The 19985-nt window shown below is 40.4% G+C and overlaps 1 protein-coding gene across 1 annotated transcript; it reads right to left on the reverse strand.

The window, feature by feature from the left end:
- Positions 1–6988: 6988 nt before the first annotated feature.
- LOC138619143 (creatine kinase U-type, mitochondrial-like) lies at positions 6989–19792 on the reverse strand. Its single transcript, XM_069695416.1, has 9 exons — positions 19492–19792; positions 16805–17003; positions 15277–15372; positions 14616–14837; positions 13374–13459; positions 11172–11295; positions 10425–10559; positions 9709–9834; positions 6989–7892 (listed from the first exon to the last, which is right to left on the reverse strand). Exons 1-9 carry the CDS (start codon positions 19638–19640, stop codon positions 7779–7781), a joined length of 1251 nt encoding a protein of 416 aa, XP_069551517.1. The 5' UTR covers positions 19641–19792; the 3' UTR covers positions 6989–7778.
- Between the last annotated feature and the right edge of the window lie 193 nt (positions 19793–19985).

Raw genomic sequence — 19985 nt, forward strand, 5'->3', positions numbered from 1 at the left:
TCTGCTTGGGACGTCACTCTGATTCAATTGGCCAATTAGAAGCGGGCAAATAAAACGTCGTCGTCTCACAACCAATGACGATTCGGCAAAATCAAATCTGCCTCTCTCGCACAGAAAGCGATTGTGTTTTTAGTTCTCTGTTTTGAGATCATGGCTTTTTGATGAAGTGCAAACAACTCTGAATGTTTCGGACACACCAGACACATACACCTGCCAGCCTCGGATTATAACACTCCAAAAATCTAAATGCAAAGCTGAAACATACTGTAGCTTCTCGCATTTAACATCAGAGTACATTAGAATAAAGCTTTAATCTCTCCATGGGGGGCAATTAGGCACACAGGCATCACCCAATAATGATAAAAACACCAAGGTACAACAATGGAATAAAGACATTTTATTAAAAAAGAAAAAAGGGGGACATAAGTATCACTCCAAAATTATTGATGAAATACTCACAAGTCACCCAGGCCATCTTAGTCAGTGTAAACCATAACCATAGAAGAGACTTTAAAGTCAGACTTTCCATTATAGTGCTTGATGTGGGGATAGAAAAGGTGGAGAAGCCCAGCGACTTCACTACCAACAAATCAACACCAAAATCCCTCCAGAGGTGGAAGTATCCCAATCTTACACAACATACTTGAGTAAAAGCAGTGAGACCACACTAACGTACTACTTAAATCCATTTGAACATAATCTCTAATTAAAAAAAATAATCTAACAAATACAATTTATTGATATAAAATCACACAGCTGCTCCACTCTACTAGAAGAAGCCTCTGAGAACCATGTGATGACTTCAGCAGAACTATCTCGTGACATATTTGATCAAGCAGATTTAGATTAAGTGCAGAGCTCTTTTCTCATTGTCCACAGTTTTTTAAAAACCACTGAATGTTTTACATTTCTAGATAAGGAGACACATCACCTTTATCCTTGAAACTCAGTTAATATTGGGGTTGTGGAGACAGTCTGCCTCTGTGGACATAACAGCTCTTAAATTTAGGAGTATTTGTCCCTTCAGTCCTATCTTTGTCACTGGGTTGCCTATGGCGACCCTCACTGCAGAAGGTCATAGTGATGCCCTTTCTTTCACAGAGCACAGAGGAACCAAATAATGAAGGAACATTCCTTCACAGTGACTCTAAGTATAAAGAAACCCGGCACATTCTAACACTGGTAAAGCATGAACCATGAAATAATTGACAATAACAGCAACAGCTGCCTTTTAATTGGCTGTCCATCAACTAACTGATTAATCAACTAATCGATCAAGCTCCACTTGTCCATAATATTTTGCAGTTTATACAAAAATGTCATCAAATGAGTGGGAATGTCTCTGTTTAAAGTAGTGAAGTTTAAGTATTCAGTGGCATGAAAAGAAAAGACTAAGTCAACAGTTTCTTTTAAATGTATGAAGTGAATTTATTCAAATTTGGCACCACAGAAAATCAAGGAGCAATGCAGGGCTGCAACTAATTACAACCCTGTTTACAAAAAAGTTGGGAAGCTGTGTAAAATGTAATTAAAAACAAAATGTGACAATTTGCAAATCATGTAAACCCATCTTTATTGGAACTAGAACAAAGACAACAAGTCAAATGTTGACACTGAGAAATTGCATTATTTTATAAAATTATATTCTCATTTTGAATTTCATGCCAGCAGCACATTTAAAAAAAAATTTGGACAGAGGAAACAAAAGCCTGGAAAGGTTCTGTAATGCCAAAATAAATATCTGGTGGAACATCTAAACTAAAAAACGAATGGGCGTTAACATGATTGAGTATAAAAAAGGGCATCCCAGAGAGGCAGAGACTCTCAGCAGTGAAAATGGGGAGAGGTTCACCACACTGGGAATGACTCTGTGGGCAAATAGTGCAACAAGAACAATGTTCCTCAACGTAAATTTGGAAATAATTTGGGCATTTCATCATCTCTGGCACATAATATCAGTGAAAGATTCAGAGAATCCAGAGAAATATCTGAACGAAAGGGATAAGGCCGAAGAGATCTTTGGGCCGTCAGGCGCCACTGCATTAAAAACAGATACAAAAGTGCAGTGGAAATCACCCCGTGGACTCAGAAACACATCCGAAAACCATTTTCTGTAGACACATTGTTGCACCCGACATCACCCTTACAGACAAAGCACACGAATTTCTCACGTGCCAAAACTTCATGCGATCACATATGACCACATACACATGTGATTGTGCATTTGATTTTGCCCATGGGAAACAGGGTTTTGGAACATTTTCATGGTGTAATGTGTGAAGCCCATGTATATTCCCATGTATAAACTTTCCCTCATATTTCCCCCACGTTACCATATGTTGCACCATGTGGTAAAGATCTGTCATAGTGATCACCAGTGTCCCATGTGAAAAACATGGGAAACCCTTGCTTTTTCTGTCGGGGTGAGGCAAAGTGGAAAACTGTCTTGTCGTCTGACAAGTCAAAATATAAAATTATTTTTGGAAATCATGGAGTCTGCATACCTCCGGGCTAAAGAGGAGAGGGACCATCTGGCTTGTTATCAGCGCTCAGTTAAAAAGCCAGCATCCATGATGGTACAGGGATACATTAGTGCGCATGGCATGAGCGGCTTGCACATCTGGGAAGGAACCATTATTACTGAATATTGTGTACAGGTTTTGGAACAACAAATGCTGCCACCCAGACAACGTCTCTTTCAAGGAAGGCCTTGCTTATTTCAGCAAAACAAAGCCAAATCACATACAGTTTTACAACAGCATGGCTCCGTAGTAGGAGAGTTCAGGTGCTGAACTGGCCTTCCTGCAGTCCAGACCTGTCACCCATTGAAAACATCTGGCGTATCATTAAACAAACAATACATCAGAGGGGACCCTGAACTGTTGAGCAGCTAAAATCCTTTATCAGGCAAGAAGGGGACAACATTTCACTTTCAAAACTCCAACAACTGGTCTCCTCAGTTCCCAGACATTTACAGAGTGTTGTTAAAAGAAGAGGTGATGCACCACAGCAGTAAACATGTCCCGCTCCCAACCTTTTTGAAACATGTTGTTGGCATAAAATTTAAAACGAACATATCCAAAAAAACAGTAAAATTTCTCAGTTTCAGCATTAGATATGTTGTTTTTGGTTGAATTTCTATTAAATGGGGATTTACCTGTTTTGCAAATCATTGCATTTTGACTTTATTTACATTTTACATTACACAGCGTCTCAGCTTTTTTGGAAACGGGGTTGTATCATGTTTCGCAATAATTAATCTGCTGTTATTTTCCAGATTGATAATTTAGTCTATGAAACATAGATATTCTATTTACTAGAATTAAAGGACAAAGAAAAGCATCAAATGTTAACAATTGAGAAGTGGGAACCAGACAAAGCTTGGCATTTGTGCTTGAAAAATGACTCAAAAAAATAATCCATTATCAAAATAACTGCAAATTAATTTTCTGTCGAGCAAATAATCAACTTGTTGTGGTGAAGTTCCTGCAACCCTTATCTTCAAATATATCTCCAAAAACTTTAGTTCAAGCTGTCAGCACTGCCAGTGACCACTCTTCTGCTCTTGTGTCTTTAAGCTAAGTACAGACAGGCGCAGAAGGCAGAGAAAAGGTCAAACACACTGCTCGTCCTGCCCATGTGGACGTTTCCAGGGTCTCTATGCCACGTGTTTGTTGTGGAAAAACCAAAGCCCTAAGGATTTATAGTGTGCTGGAGCCATTGGTGATGTGACAAACACGTTTCAGAAAATGAGCTGTCTTTATCTTATTGGTTTCTATTGGTTTTACTGTACGTCTGTCCATTTTCCTCAATTCTTTGACTGCTTGAAGGAAAAGCAGCAACGCTGTTTTAACACTTTAAAGAGACTGTTATTATGAAGTTCAATCAAATGGCCCAAATGAGAGCATGAGTGGATGAGTGTGCTGTAAAATGATGACAAGCAAGTACAACCTGTGTCTGCCATGATTACAGCTGGATTTATCACCTTAACAATGCAGGCATGATTTTGGTAATGGGATCAACCTAATTTAAGTCCAATACAAACCACCGGGAGAACCGCATTATCACTCAATCTTGAGGCCTGTAGAAGGGCCTCGTGTCGAAATCTAGTTTGTTTGGTTTAAATGACAAAGTGTTCTTATTATTGACATACAGGGACCTGCTTTTTCCGGCTGGATTTGTAAAGCTTTTTCCTTCTTCATAAAGCTGCAGTTATATCATCGTGCCAGCAGAGGGAGCCCTATGATAGCACATAACGTTCCTCATTCACTGGCGTACAGATTGAATATATTAAGGTGGCAGCACTCTCATCATGGTAAGCTGCTGTAAAAATCGACCTATATTGAAACAGTGTTACATGAATGCACATGAGTCATTTTAAGTCATATAACACCTAAGTTGCTATTTTGTTGTTTCACTTAGAGTCCTGTTTCTCTTCTTCAAAAACTGCAGTTACAGCAAAAAGTTAATAGATGTACTTAAAAGTGCAAATGTGAATGTAATCCAAACTCTGTCAGGTACCAATATTTCCTCAAAACAAATACAGCTAGACTGGTAGGGAAATCCTGAAAAAATAAGATATAAAAACTCTGAAAAGTGAAATTTGGTGAACTAAATTAGATTTGCATAAAAACTCAAACTTCTAATATGCCACATTTTAAATGAAGACATAGAGAATGCCCGATGATATTACAGAGCACTCTGCTTTTATTTTAGGTAAGCAGATGTTCATATTTAGACTACAATAAGACAGATAAAGTAGAAGATAACGCTGCTCTTTACTCACGACATAAAAGAAAATGATCAGGTTGATAAAAATGTAGTAATGCAGCCTAATATTTTTTCACATAGTATTATGGAGTCTTCATTGTACACTGTGCATTCAGTATGCATTATTTTCCCTCCTTGTTAACCTTTCCATTCACAGAACTGAAAAAAACATATATTTACATGATTTTTAATACACTGACTTCCATTATTCTAATCCAAATAACTACTGGATGTAAATCTACAAACGCAGTGTGTGTGTGTGTGTGTGTCAGTATTCCCTTCTTTATTCTTGTAAACTTTGGTTATCAAACAGGCCTGCAGGGCCTCATAAAGTCCCCTCCTCTCTGCGGCTCGCACTTGCAGATCAACGGTCGACTGGCGAGCTGCGCTAATCCTTTACAGCACAGCTGCCTTTCTCTCAGACCAGCACCTGTTTACTGTAAACGGACAGCTGAGATGGAAACAGCAGAATTAGATGGAAATGATTTCGAGACCAAATGAGTTTTGAGCATCCACTTGAGAAGATGAGAAGCTGAGGGTCAATGTCGTTGCAGCAGTGGTCAAAGTGTGTTTGTGTTTAGGCTACAACAACATCTGGGCTGCAGCAGTCTGTTATTAGTGTTGTGACATCCGTTTATCCGGGGACCATGTATTGTGTTTCTGGCTGTGCAGCGCTCATCTTGAGATTTGTCTTCTGTTACCCACAGAGGCTCATTCCCTCCCCTATCGGAGCCCCGTTGCCTCTGCGAAGTGGTTGCCATGGCAACCAGAGTTCTCCTCAGCCATATCTGGAACAAGGAGGAGAGGCGCGGAGTCGTCTGCAGCGTTTTGCTGGTGACACGCTCTGACTACCGTGTGAGACAGAGAGCGAAGGAGGAAGAGGAGGGGGAGGAAGTGTGTGTGTATTCAGGACATCAGAAATCTTCCTCGAAATCCTTGAAGAGAGAGAAGCAGATTCTTCAAGCCTTGCTACACCTACACTTTGACATCTGAACTGTGTCTCCTCAAGAACACTGAGCGCCTTGTTGCGCTGTCAGCGTCCAGACCAAAATCACTGGAAAAACTTGTGGCCTGTTTCGTCACCAGAGAAAATAAATATCCATTCATTCACGACGGGACAAAAGAACTTGTTGCACATTTCCTGCGCTGCAGAGAAAACACTGATGTCTTCACGCGCACTTTTAAATCAAAGAGGGACTCGCATTCAAGTTCGTGTTCACACACAAGTTCAAATTCATGGAGCGTTTTCTGTTGCTGTGGTTGAGTGTTTGCGCCACACGACATGTGATCAGAGTCTGAAGAAACAGTGGTTCCTTGCGGAGCTTAAAGAATAAGGTTTTCTTTTCAATTTGATATATTTTTGTTATTGTCAAAAACTAGACATATTGTAGATATCGTATACTCGTATAATATATTTAGAAGATTTTAACGGAATCTTTACACGTGTTCCTTTGCGGCAATAAAGGTGATTGAATGCTTCAATTCGTGGGAACTCATGTGTTTTTGTAGGGTCACGTGACTTTCGACCCCCAAATTGAATCAGTTCATCCTGGAGTTCAAGTGAGCGTTTCTGCCAAATTTGGAGAAACTCGCGCAGGGCAGAACGAAAATATGACGGACAGACGGATGACCTGAAAACAAACGAAAAAGCTAATTAAAAACAGATTTAATAACGACCTGAAACGTCAAGGCGCTCTTCGTCTTTTGCAAACGTAGGACAGGAGTAACTGGTTTATGTGTTGGGGACTATTTGAAGGGATTTTCGAATGCTGGTCATTATACTTGACAGCATGATAGTGAATGTTGGATTGAAACTGCAGAACAAGAAAAATATACACTATCACTGGCCTCATCCTTTAACACTGATTTCCGCACAGACTGCTTTGGCGGTAAGTCGGGGACCTAAAACTCTTAACGAAGTAAAGTAATTCGGACAATTTCCAGATTTCCAGGTCTCTGCTCCACGTGAGACCAAGAAGCCCGTGTACCAGCCTTTCAGGCTACAATACAGTTTTGTTGTGCCGCTTATGAAACATTGTCACATGGCACTATGCAACCACGCTGATCGCAATCATGACCTGCAAGCTTAGTTACCATAGTTACTTGAAGCTTGGGCTTCATATTTGTTCAAAATCCATTCAGAAACCCAAAAAATTCTGTCTAATTCATGAAGAAAAGCAAAACTCCATCAACAAATATGAGACCAAGGAGAAGGAGGTTACTGTTAAATAGATGATTTCTTTAATAAAAGACATAACAATGTGACATTCAGTTGTGAGCTCAAATGATATTGCTTCAGTAGCTTACAGAACAGAGCCCAACCAGGCCAGTGGGTTAGAACATTAGAATCCAACACCAGCGCGTCACCGAACACACAAATCAACCAGAGAACGCAAGTCTCTTCAGACTTAAACTGTTAATCTACATTCAAATCCACTCGAAATGGTGAAAAGAAAACTGAGTACACACAATCCACAACGGTGAGTACAAATGGATGGGACTACACAAGCACCAGATAGTAGGCATAACCGACCAACACAGGAATGAGGGGAGGAGACATGCAGCAGGGAGGGACGGAGTATCGCTGGGTTTGGTGGGCTCAGGGAGGGTTCCAGCAGAGGAATAGATGTTGTTTGGCCATGCAGAGACAATAATCTTTGCTCCATTACAACAGCTCCACAATTTGTGCGTCCTTATTAATCTATGCGGCCACTTTAGTGCAAGGCTTGAATTTGAGCTTAGAGCGAGGTTGTAATTTACTGCATTGGGTTTAACACACTGAAACTCAATGCAGTATTCTGAGACCGACTGGGCCGGATAGATACGTATAATATATGCAGATTATATTATAGAGAGGTATATTGTGGGGTGAGAAGGGGTGAGTAGGTAAGTAGTAGGAATAAATGAGGGATTAACATAGATAATTGTAATATCTATGGGCACAGAGTGGGGTGTTTGTGCAGGTGTGTGTGCCCGGAGGTGTGTGTGGGGAGAGGAGGGATCAGTGTCTACTTGAAAATCTTGATGGGTGGGGGCACCTTGATGTCCTGGCCTTTCTCCAGTTTCTTCTCACACTCAACCAGGTAGTTGATGCCATCGACCACTGTCTGCACCAGCTGGACCTGAGGGAGGAACACGTCACAATTTAGTCTTATTATCTATTAATGGCTGAGAAAAAAATGATAAATGAATGTAATTTTAACAACTTTAACATGGCAACTTTTTTTTTTTTTTAATGGAAAAGTCATAGAAGACACAAAGTATTATTCAAAGCAGAGTATTTTTTTTAATATGTTTGAAAACATATTCGAACTTTTAATCCCGATTTCAGGTACAGATAACAGTGCTCGCTGTTAGTGTCTGGAGATGCAGAGCAGTTTGAAGCCCTGAACAAACCCTTGTATGATATAAATAAATATGGACAATATTTGTGAGTCTGCCTGAGATAAATACAAGCAGCCTGCACTCTTAACTGAGCTGTGAGACAGCATCAACTACAGGCTGACAACCTTGTTGAGGAATACCTTCTCCGAGCTATGGTCAGAAATACAGCTTACCGCCAAAACAACACCGGGTGTGTTCGCTAAAAACATTTCTACAGTTACAGTCTGATCCACAACAAAACCCAGAATTGTTTATAAATTCTCATAGATGAAGATACATATAATCTTATGTACCTAAAAATGATTTTGTAGTTGATCATTCTGTAGGCATTTAGTTCCAGGTTAATGTGTGAGATACAGTATATATATATATATATATATATTTATAGTAAGCGCAGCTCAGCCAACAACTTGGAAGGTGGCAGAAGCTAGTGGACTGAGGTAGATTATATATTTATCTTTTTGCTTTGCATTGTATATTTTGATGCACAAATTAATCTTGATTAAAGTGAAAACTGAGTGAAAAGTCATCAAAAAAAGTATTTTTCAAGATTCGTCTTCTGCCCATAAAGTGCAGAGCCGTGCAAAGACTCAAAGCACTTTCCTCAGAGAACCGGTGCTGGTAAAAGGTGACGGAGAGTCACAGCAAATACCGATCCGATTTAGTTTTTCCTGTTGCAGCACTTTAACATTGCCTGATAACTAAAAAAAAAAAAGTATTTATGTTATGTTACATAAAAGCATCCTCACTGTAATTTGTCTCAAACCTTTGCATATTACTGTACATGTATAGTAACTGTATCTGTTCAGATTGGCTAAAAGAGAAACAATCCCTTATTGTCCTCCTGCTTTTTGCTCCAACTCTTCTTAGCTCTCTCATCCCTCCATCTCCATTCCTTAACTTACTGACGCCACCCTGAGAGAGCTTCTCTCCTGAGGGATCATCGGTTTCACAACAGAGTCAGATGAGGTTATATAACAGGAAGAAAATTAGATGAGTGATTTTCAACTTGCACCATATTGAATGCAAGTTTGTACACTGCACTCCACCAAGAAACAATGACAAGCCATCTCCACTCTCCATGTAATCAGAATAAAATATGCAACCACTCACAACAATAGAGAACTGCTCCATTGTCCTGTATGACTCTGTCTCACAGGCCTGACGGCATGACCAAGGACGTAGAAAGACGGATTACGTGTCCAGCCTGGATCTCCGCTCCTCTCAAAAAGCAACGGCTGAATTTAATCTGCTGTCTGACACATTCATAATTCCTTGAAGGTAACTTGGTAAGGCTTTAACTTTGAAAATCTCTTTGAAATGCTCCACTGATGCGATAAATACTCCCTCTATTGACCCTTTGTTTACTCAAGGAGGATTGATGGAGAATGCAGGCGACGTTCCTTCAACACATTCACACCGACGACGGACGCGCATGTTTTGGGGCTCATAAAGAACTCCGGTCGAACAGTTTGGCAGGTGAATGCTTTTCTCTGCTGATGAAAGGTAGAGACTTTACTTAGCTCCCATGTTCTTTTCTACCCATGTTTTTACCTCAGACTGTCCCAGGCGGTCGAGGTTGGAGATGTCGAACACCCCCCCCACAGCAGCCGTGTCCACGCCACCCGTCCCTCGCTTCTGCAGACGCAGGTTTTCCAGGATCTTACTGAAGCGGGGATCCTGGGAGGAAAGGGAGAACGGTTGTTCGAGAGAGGTTCAAAGCACTTTAATTACCATATCACTAAGTGAGTTTATTATATATATATTTATGTATTTTAGGTATCTGCAGGTACCTTACAGACATTTTGAATTCACAACCACATTTACACCAATGTTTAATAGATACAAATCGAATCAACAGATGATTTCCAGGTGATAATGACCATAAAAGCTTGGGAAAGGTAATTCAATATTAAGTGGTGTATAATGCGATGGAAAGAAAACCTGTTTGTCATCTTGTGAGAACCATAAACAGGGCAAATCTTGTAAATCACATGCATACATGTCCAAAAACATGACAGAACATTAGGAAACAAAACTGACTGCAGCCCATCCCTTTTGGGTCTTTACTGCAGACAATAATAAATAACAGAGTCACTCAATGAGGTAGTTTAATGCCTTATGAGGTTTTTAATCTGATAGTTTAATACTTTTTTTTAAAGCCATCCAGATGCTCTGTTTTTGGGTCTATCCAGATGTGGCACAAACAGAACAGCAACATAAATGATCACCTTTTATGTACTTAAGCTACATTGCAACTATTGTGTTACCTTCCCCAGCCGGGGCAGTTTAACGTGGACTCCCGCCCTGAGGCCTGTGCCCAGGTTGGAGGGGCAAGTGAGGATGTAGCCAAGCCTCTCGTTCCACATGAACTCCCATCCTCTCTCCTGGATCAGACGCTCCACCTGAGAGGGAGAGAATCACTTCATATATTTCATAGCTGAGAAGGACAGAATGGAGAGTTGTTCACGATTAGGACTCGTAGTGGGAGTGGAAGACACATAAACCAACGGTAACGTAGCACTGAGGAGTGATGTTTAGGGTTGTCGCACTAAATTTGTGCAACACTGCAGCAGCAGATGTTGTATTGCTTGTCTTTTGCTCTTTATCTAATGAGGAACTTGGACTGCTTGGATAAATAATTTGTGTTTGCATTGCTATGTTTGGACAGTGTGTTTTTGTGTGTCCGTCTATTAGTGGAAGCATTCTTTTGCTTTTGTAAGCATTCTCTGTAGAAAAGCTTTTAGACGGCATCAATTTCCTCCCCATTGGTCTATTAAATCCATACAGCCATCTAAATGCAGCAGCCCATAAGTCCACTATTATCAAATCATGTACAGACAACCTCAGGCTGCACATCAGACTGGTTGGAGTTGACTCTTTACACTCCAGGTTCATGTGTGAAATCCAGAAATGCATTGACACAAAAATGACACACAGATAAGAGTGAAAAGCTTTTTTTTTTTTCTCTCAAACAATCTTAAATAATTGACTCACACTCACAAACACAGTCTTACCTCCTTCAGGCCTTTGCAGAACCTCTCAAAGACACTCTTCATGTTGCCTCCCTTCTCCATGGATATGACCCTGGTGTGATCCTCCTCATTGACCCAAATCAGGAATGTCTTCTGGTTGTTGTGCCTGCACAGAGGGAACTTCTAATGAGTTATAAAGTACTGATTCCTGTTGGTTTGAATTGTCTGTCTGCTACGTTGTGTTTTTTTTTATGCATGATAATTCTTGTTTCAGCAGCAGGTCATTTATGTTGAATTGTCAAGGACTGTAATCTGGTACTGATTACATAAAGAAACTAGACTTATTAAACAGAGAACAGAATTCAAACCTGTTGGATTTGTCAGCAAAATAGAAAACAAACTTTCAGTTCTTAGAGAAATGTGTATATTTGTATTGATATTTTTTACTTTTTGGAATGTAGGGATGACTCCACAGATCCATCTGTCAGTCCACTAGTGCAACATGATGGTCCAACCTGAGGATTCTCAAAAACTATTGGAATAAGGACACTAACGGTCTCCAGAGGGTGAATCCTAATGAAATTCTACACATGACTGTTTGAATGTTAAAGTCAACACAGAAAGTCCCTCACAGCCACTAAAAGAGGCTTTTGTCCCCACTGACCTCCTTGCTATTGTTAGATACTTATTAAGAGTGGAGGCAGCAGGTCGGGGAGAAAGAAGGAAAATACAGTAGAGCAGCATACTTAAAGCACTACGACAAAGAGCAGGAGGGAGGAGAAAAACAAAAAAGGACCGGTAGAAGGGAGAGGGATGAGCAGCAAAAAATGGGAGAAAGCAGAGCAGAACATAAGGCCAGCGAAAAAAAAAAATGAAAGGAGAGAGGGGAGCAAGAGCCAGGAGGAGAGAACGCTGCCCAGTACACCCGAAAGAAGAGATGACGGAGGGACGAAGTGAAGGTGAATTATTAAGGAGAAGAGAGGCGAGGATGGCTGATAGGGCTGGCGGGGGGAAGGCTGGTGATTGATTTTGGCTGGCTGACACGTTTCATTGGGTTATTCCTGGGTACACGCTGAAACTCAATGCTGAGGGAGCATTGTCTCCATTGCTAATACACCTCCACCAGAGCTCAGCAACAAAATTACTGGTGCGGCCACGGCAACTTCATGAAATATCTTTAAAATGAAACTGTATTTAGAATTGAAGTCTCGAGCAATGGAGGAAAAACAATTCCTGAAAAATGGTTGTAGATCTAACGAAATGTGACTTTGTCAAAATACAAGAATAAAATCCTCTGCGCATTGGGGGAATAATTAATTCATGCGTCAATATATTGTTTGAACTGTTGTTTTTGTCAGGAGTACTTTCACACAGAGAGTGAATATTGCGCGGTTAAAAAAAATACTTTTTTTTTCTTTTCGGAAGGAGGTCGATTTTTCTGAGATTTCGCACAGCAAGTAAAGCCATCAACCAATCACATTATGCATTTAAAGGTAACATCCTGAGTTTTCGCTGTGGAAAATACTCATTCAGATGCTGCACTTGAAGCTCACATGCAGAGGGACGTTAAATCAATGTCAGTAATGATCGACAAAATCCGCTTTTGGCATTTTAAGCTATCATTCAGAAAGTTTGTGTTACATTTAAGAAAATACACAGTATAATAAACAGCCAATGTATCCATTTGTAATTAGTTATTACAACCCAATTTGCAACCTTTTTTTTTCCTTTGTCTATTTTTAAAGCATATATAAAATATAACCCGATTGTTCAAGATTCAGAATCCGGTTCTGTTTCTCACTGTTTACACAAGCTCATATTTATCAATTACAAATGTTCTTATCTATTGAAATACAATTTTTCTCAGGAGCTCCATGCAGGCCAATTCTTAGATCTGTTCTTTTTAAATTGGACATGCTGCCATTAGGCAACACAAGGAAATATAATCTAATATTATTTTATTATGTTCCTAATCCAATAAACGAACTGGCAAATTGTACCAACAATATCAATTACTGGTTGTCCAGATTTTAAAATGGAATAAAAGAGATATTGTAATTGGCCCTTAAACAGAGAAAAAATATATATATATATTTAGACTTTGACTGTCTCTGAAATGCAGTGAAAAACACAGGAACTCTTATGATGACATTTTGGATCACAATCCCTAATTCTATTGAATGAACAATGCCATAAATAAGTTTTGCCTACCAGCCAGAAACTCCTACTTCATTATCCACTTACCAAATTCCGCGGGCATCTGGCCAGTCACGAGCCATGCCTGAACACGTCAGGAGGGGGGACACAGGTTTGTCAAACAAGAAGTGGTCCTGGTGTGAATACAGAAAAGAGATGTCACTTAGAGTGGACAGTATTGGTCAGATATGCAGACTCATTGAGACAAGAGAACAATGTTTCCGTCACTTCGGTGTGCATTACACTGACTTACATTCATTTCCTTTAGAATCACTCAAGCCACAGCCACTACTTGCCTTAGCATGAACCTAAACTTAACATAACTCAAGCCTGACCCGAACCTTAACATAACTCAAGCCTGACCTGAACCTTAACATAACTGATAGAAAAAAAAAGATTTGTCTCTTTCTCTTGTTTGCATTGTGGCTCCGGAAAGTCTCTTGTCAAGCAGGCTCCGAAAAGTTTCTTTTGTTTTCTCTCTTATTTGCAAGTGATTCCTTTTTGTTTTACTTTCCGCATCTAATTGACGACTCCCCTGTGTCCTTATCTTGTGACCTACAACCAACTCAGTATTACCATACATAAGCAGATACAAAGAGAATGGGGGTGACTGTCAACTGTGTCACACTGTATAAAAGCTGCCCTACGGAGGAGTGACGTAGAGCACTGCTGGGGGGAGCACTGCTGGACACCTCTCTTTGAGGGTGCATGTGGTTGCTCCTTCTTGCAAGAATAAATGTCCGATATGTTTGATTTTGAACCAAGCCTCTGAGTAATTTTTCCAACAATAACCCAAGCCTGACCCTAAGCTTAAAATAATCCAAGCCTGACCTTAACGTTAACATAACTCAAGCCTGACCTTAACCTTAACATAAACCAAGCCTGACCCTAACCGCAGACCAAGTGTTCTTACTAAAACTTCTCATAGTAAGATGCACATCAACTAAATTTCAATAAAATGGTTGATCTTTATTATAGTTGAGAATAAAAATATCATTGCAGCTCTGACACACCCATTACTGTTTGTATGTCATAAAATGGTCTGCAACTCTTTTTTTTTTTTTTTTCCCCTCTGCTAGGTCTTATTGGAATTGGAAATTGTAACCACACCCGCCGAGGGCTAAACATATTTAATCCAACAGTCCGCAATGTTTGCGAAAAATATGTTTCCCAAACAATTCCTCTTGGAAAAACAGTGAGAATATTGTCTTATGTAGCACAGCAAGTCAAAGGTGGCCCATAGCCTCTTTATATCTAAACAATATACAGAAGCACCTTTGCACTACTCACATCAATGAGCTGTTGCTGCTCCTTGTCTGTCATTTGGGTGAGACTGTAGTACCTCCCGGCCAGGTCACCCTTCAGGCCGGCGAGGGCGTCCACCACCACCCTCTCCACCTCCCTGCGCTCTGCCCGGGTGCAGGCGGGGGGCAGGCTCAGCCCCCGGATACTGCGGCCCGTCCTCACCCTGGACGACAGGACGTAACGCTCATCCAAGTGACCCGAATTGATCTGAAACAAAGACATTCAATGTGTTATCATATCTCTGATCTCTTTTGATCTAAAAATACAGACGGAGGTTGGCTGGAAACTCAGTTAATTCCCCTGGTTGAGGTAAATCACACAGTATGAAGCGATACAATAAAAAAAAAAGCCCAGTGAATAAATAAGTAAATAAAAGAAGAAAAAAAATCTTACGGTTATACTTATTTTTCTCAATGTTAGCACTGCGACTGGTGATACTAACATACAGTATGTATGTACAGCTACACTGGTTATCTAGTACGCTCGCCTGCTAACTTACACAAACAACACCCAATAGACGAAGCATTACAATTTGAACTCAAGATGTGTTTATTGTATGTTATTTTCAAACCGTTGCAGCCAGGTCATCTACCGACAGAGTAAAACAATCCTCCGACAAGAAGAGCTGTGTGGTCAGTGAGAGTACCTTGCTGGCGTCCAGGTCGGTGTTGTGCGTCATGTTGCAGGGGTCGTAGCCATTGTGCCTCTCTTTGATGATGGGATCCAGCAGGTCTGCAAATACCTGAAAAAGTCGCAGTCAAAGAATGATGACTTGTAAGACTTTGATGCGTGTTCTGGACTCTGGACGTCCACACAGGCTTTCAAGAGGGCAGAGGAAGACCGATTTAACAAAGTTTTTACAGGCACTGTAATTATCCATTTAAATTTTATGACACTTTTTCAGTATAGATTTCAAACAGGCTACATCTTCTATATGTTATAGTTCAGTTAAAATTTAAAAATCATCTGGCTCATTGGTTTCTCTTTACTTTTGTTTCTTCTCTCCATCTTGTTGATTGGTATAGATTTAGAAGAACAATGAGGGAATTGATACAATTACAGGATTAAACGTATCAATATTACCCATAAGAAAGGTAAGTGTCCCTGATATTTTGTAGATTTAGTATATGTATCCAACTTTTTAAAATCAAATTAACAAGTTGGTGACAATAACATGGATGTAGACCAAAAAATGCCCCCAAAAAAGCAGGAAACCAAGAAAAACTTGTGAGAAAAATACACTCTCAAACATATCCAGTATAGTTTAGTCTATATACCGTCATTTGAGAAAGTGTTCCAACATCTTTGCTTTTTGCACACTTCACAGCATTGAAATGAAGTAAAATGGACATTTTTACCCTTAACTGCATTTTCACAACTATTTTAGTTTGCAAAAGCTGTAATACAATGTCCTTATGACCAATCAAAAGAAAGACCCACGCATACAGTAACAGCAGGGAGTAGGGGTGACTCATACACTGCATTACATTTTATAGATACCGTATGATGAACATTTATATCATAACCAAAGAAAAGGGTGTTTTAGCACAGCTCAGACAGTTAGAATGTAAATGGATGAGCCTTGACCTGTCTGCAACCTTAACACTCACTCAGATTGGTTCTCCCACTTCATAGTTAATACCAGGTTAAAAAAAAACACACTGACTCCCATTAGAGGTCCAAGGTATTTTTGTGGCCCCTAAATTAAATAGGAAATTAAAATGGAAATGCAGATGGAACCTCATTATAGTTAGACACTGAGAGATCCCAAAAGAGGTGTCCTCGCTTAAAACCCTGCCTCTCTGGTGCTGTAATACTCCTTCCTGTGAAACAGGACAGGGAGGATAGGTTACAAAATACGACGATGTGGTTTGCACGAAAACATTTCATGCATCATTTCTGAAAATGTAGGTGTTTCTATCAATGTTCAAATAGTTTTGAAAGTGTGAGAAAGTTAGAAAGGAACTGGAAATGTCTATTTCTTATGTCAGGTCCAATTTCAACTTTCCAGTACTTTCATTTACAATGTCATTTTCATGGCAAACTCCAACTGGAGGCCTGGAGAGTCTGAGAACCACCATGGCTCTTGTGAAACACACATGGAGCTACACAGCTTCCTTCCTTTCACCCAATAGCGAGAAACGTTCATGTGAAAAGGTGCAGTGATGTCTGACCTCATAAGACTCCTCGTCTCCTACTACCATGCCGACGGTCTTGATGAAGGGGTGCCCGGGGTTGTCCACACCTGTTTGGATGGCTTCGTCCAGTGTGTAACCGTTGGGAGTGGTCTTATCACACAGCTTGGCGTAGATGGCAGGTGTCAGGTGACTAGCCATGCAGTTGTTGTGTTTGCGCAGGTCAGGGTACTCCGCACTGTACAAATACAAATACAAGATAACATATTGCTGCATTGATCTTTGAGAGCGGATGTTTGTTTTTTTTGCAGTGTGGGTGCAGGTTAACTGTGGAGCTGTGCCCTTGGAACAGGTGCAGGACGAGTGACTCACTCTAGGAACTTTCCACACGGCACGTACACAGGTAACAGGCGTTTTAGGCCTGCGACCTTCTGCCAACGAGACTTCCTGCTACAAACGGTGCCAACTGACTGACTTAGATGACGTAAGACACACGGGGACGTGACACTGGCACTGTTAAAAATGGCCAAGCAAGTTGACAGGCAGCACGGCTACGACATGGAGTTCAACCAATGTTTGAGTCTTCATGAGATTATGAAAGTGCCCTTAGCGTAATGCTGATGGAGAATGCAGAATAAGATTTATGTTATTTGAGTAAATGCTGCTGAATTACTAAAAAAAAGAGACTAAAGACCATCCAGCTCTATCTTGAATGTGTATTTGGGCTTCCAGGCAGGCTAGTACAGAAATAAAAAGGAACACTGTCAAAGACTGGCTTCCATCCAAACAATATATTCTCTCAAAGCTGAGGATGGAATGAAATTCTGTTTGGCCTGACGGAGTAAAACTGCAGACGAAGCGCAGACTAAGTAGCTTATGTGTTCCTGTTTTCCTGCTGTCTGTCAAAAGATAAGGAAGGCCAAGACATTTGAACTCAAACTGTGTCTTGTACTTTGACAAAGCATTACTCGGGATGATTATGGGTATGCATAACATTTAGTGCTATGAATGAGCCAGGGCTAAAGTCTCTTTTGCTGGGTCTACCATCATTTCTTCGTGCTTTACTTCTACCTTAGCTGATCTTTTACACAATGGAACAAATACTCACGTTCTCCCACAATGTGTGAAGATTGTTAACAGTGTGATTAGTGCTGCTATAAAACAATATGTGTCCCCAATCACAATGTTTTCTCATGTGTGCCAGCCACATTGTTATAAATAGCATCACTATGAATGTGCTCCAATAATACTGTGTACTATAAATTCATGTCGGTTTTCACCAGGTTTTTAATGGCTACAAACTGCCTGTTGAGAGTTCATTTGTCCTTAAGGAGGGACAGCTGGTCAGTGATGAACTGTCATGCAGAGCGATGCAGTCAAAATTTCAAAATAAACATGCAGTATAGACCCTAATCCTATATAGGTTTAGTATATAGTGTTTTTATACCATTATCTATGCTTCTATATTCTGATTTTAAAAAAGAGGTTTTAGACTTGTCTTCTCCCATCTCGACTCCAACAGCATTACCATGATGCACATATTTTTGATCTGCTTTATCATTGACCCAAACAGAATATAAATTAGAGCAATGACTGAGCCCACAGACCAATGACCAAAACAGTGCCAAGCTATTGTCATTGTGAGATTTTTTTTTTTTTTTTTTTGCTTGACTCTGCAGGTGCTCCTTTGGTGTGACCGGCGTGTGATTGTTATATAACACCGGGCGAGGGTTTTATATCTGAGCAGCAGATAAGGTTTTAGGAATCTGTGTATTTGGGCTTTATAATGCAGGCAAGCTGTCCTGGGGCACGTAAGCCTTGCCCCCTCTGCCTTTTGGTGTCCTCTAATCCCACCGCACCGTATCCATGTATCAATATACAGGATCATATACGTTATGGCTGTTTCATCTCTTGTCAGCTTCTAGTTCCCTCCACAAGGAAACATACTGCAGCTCTGAGTACCATTTATGTTATGAGCCAGATCAGGCATGAAGCTTTCCCCATAGCTTTCCATAAAAGGTGCATTATGCTAATTTGCAATTTTACAAGGGCGTTGGGTTCGTGCAGTATGCTCAACTGCATTTTCCTTCTTGTGTTGTGCCTTAAATTTGGAAGATTTTATTGGATTTTTTATTTAACTAGGAGAGTCCCATTGAGATTAAAAAAAAATCTCTTTTTCAAGGGAGACCTGGCCAAGACAGATAAAGATAAGACAAGATAAAACAAAACATAAAAAACCAGCAGATATTCCACACGTTCACTCCTCTCCAAATCCAGCACATTAAAATACTTCCCACCAGAGCGCCGGACAACAGATTTGTAATAATGGAAGGGCTGCGGTGCTTCATGGTTCCCTAATGAGATCATATTCACATCGGTTGTTGTTTTTTCTCTCTGCTGGTGTAACTTCATATTAAAGTGCGAAATGAATTAAACCGATTATACGTTTCTAAGTAACAAGGTTGGTTGCAGACCCCGTTTTTACATTCAAAAATAAATAAATAACGTTGTTTTTTTTTAATGTTCCACGCCTCTCCTCCCCCCATTAGCTTCACGTTACCCCAATTGTTGTTGTTTTTTTAATCCCGTGGAGAAATTGTGGTGATGACATGGCAGGTTTTCTACTGAAGTAACATTAAAAACTTCTAAAAATGAATCACTACAATAGAGTGAAACGTGTTTGTAAAGCCGTATCAAGGACACCCGGTCCGGCGGGGAATCGTTACCTGGCGGGGTACCTCCTGCGGGAAGGCACTCCGGCGCTGACATGTTCCCGGTGAAGCAGAAATCCAGCCGTTACCGCGGAGCCTCCCACCAACGACAGGATCCCGATGTTTCGTTTGGAGGACAGGATTCTTGAAAAGCTGCCTGCCATTTTTATTTACTTCTTTTTTTTTTTTTTTTTTTTAGTTGAGTGTTTACAACAAACAAACAAACAAAAACCCGCCTTTCCACGGTCGCTGGGAGGGCGGAACAGGTGGACGGAGTGTCGGTCAAGTGCCTCTGATGGAATGATAACGGTTTCACTGGAGCGACGTCAAGATGTAGGCGACCTGGAGGACAAGACCGGAAGTGTAGCTCCGGCTTCAAAATAAAATCCCATTTTACAGTATTTACGGTGTATTCACTAAACGATCATTTTATGTTATTTTTAAACTTTAGTTTTTGCATTTTATCGATCTTCTACTAAAGCAATAAACTAAAAAAAATACTACCATTA

The sequence above is a fragment of the Brachyistius frenatus genome, unplaced genomic scaffold (assembly GCF_029030835.1).
Source record: "Brachyistius frenatus isolate BFR_SWC_R1_liver_20210118 unplaced genomic scaffold, ASM2903083v1 Contig_19, whole genome shotgun sequence".
Taxonomy (NCBI): domain Eukaryota; kingdom Metazoa; phylum Chordata; class Actinopteri; family Embiotocidae; genus Brachyistius; species Brachyistius frenatus.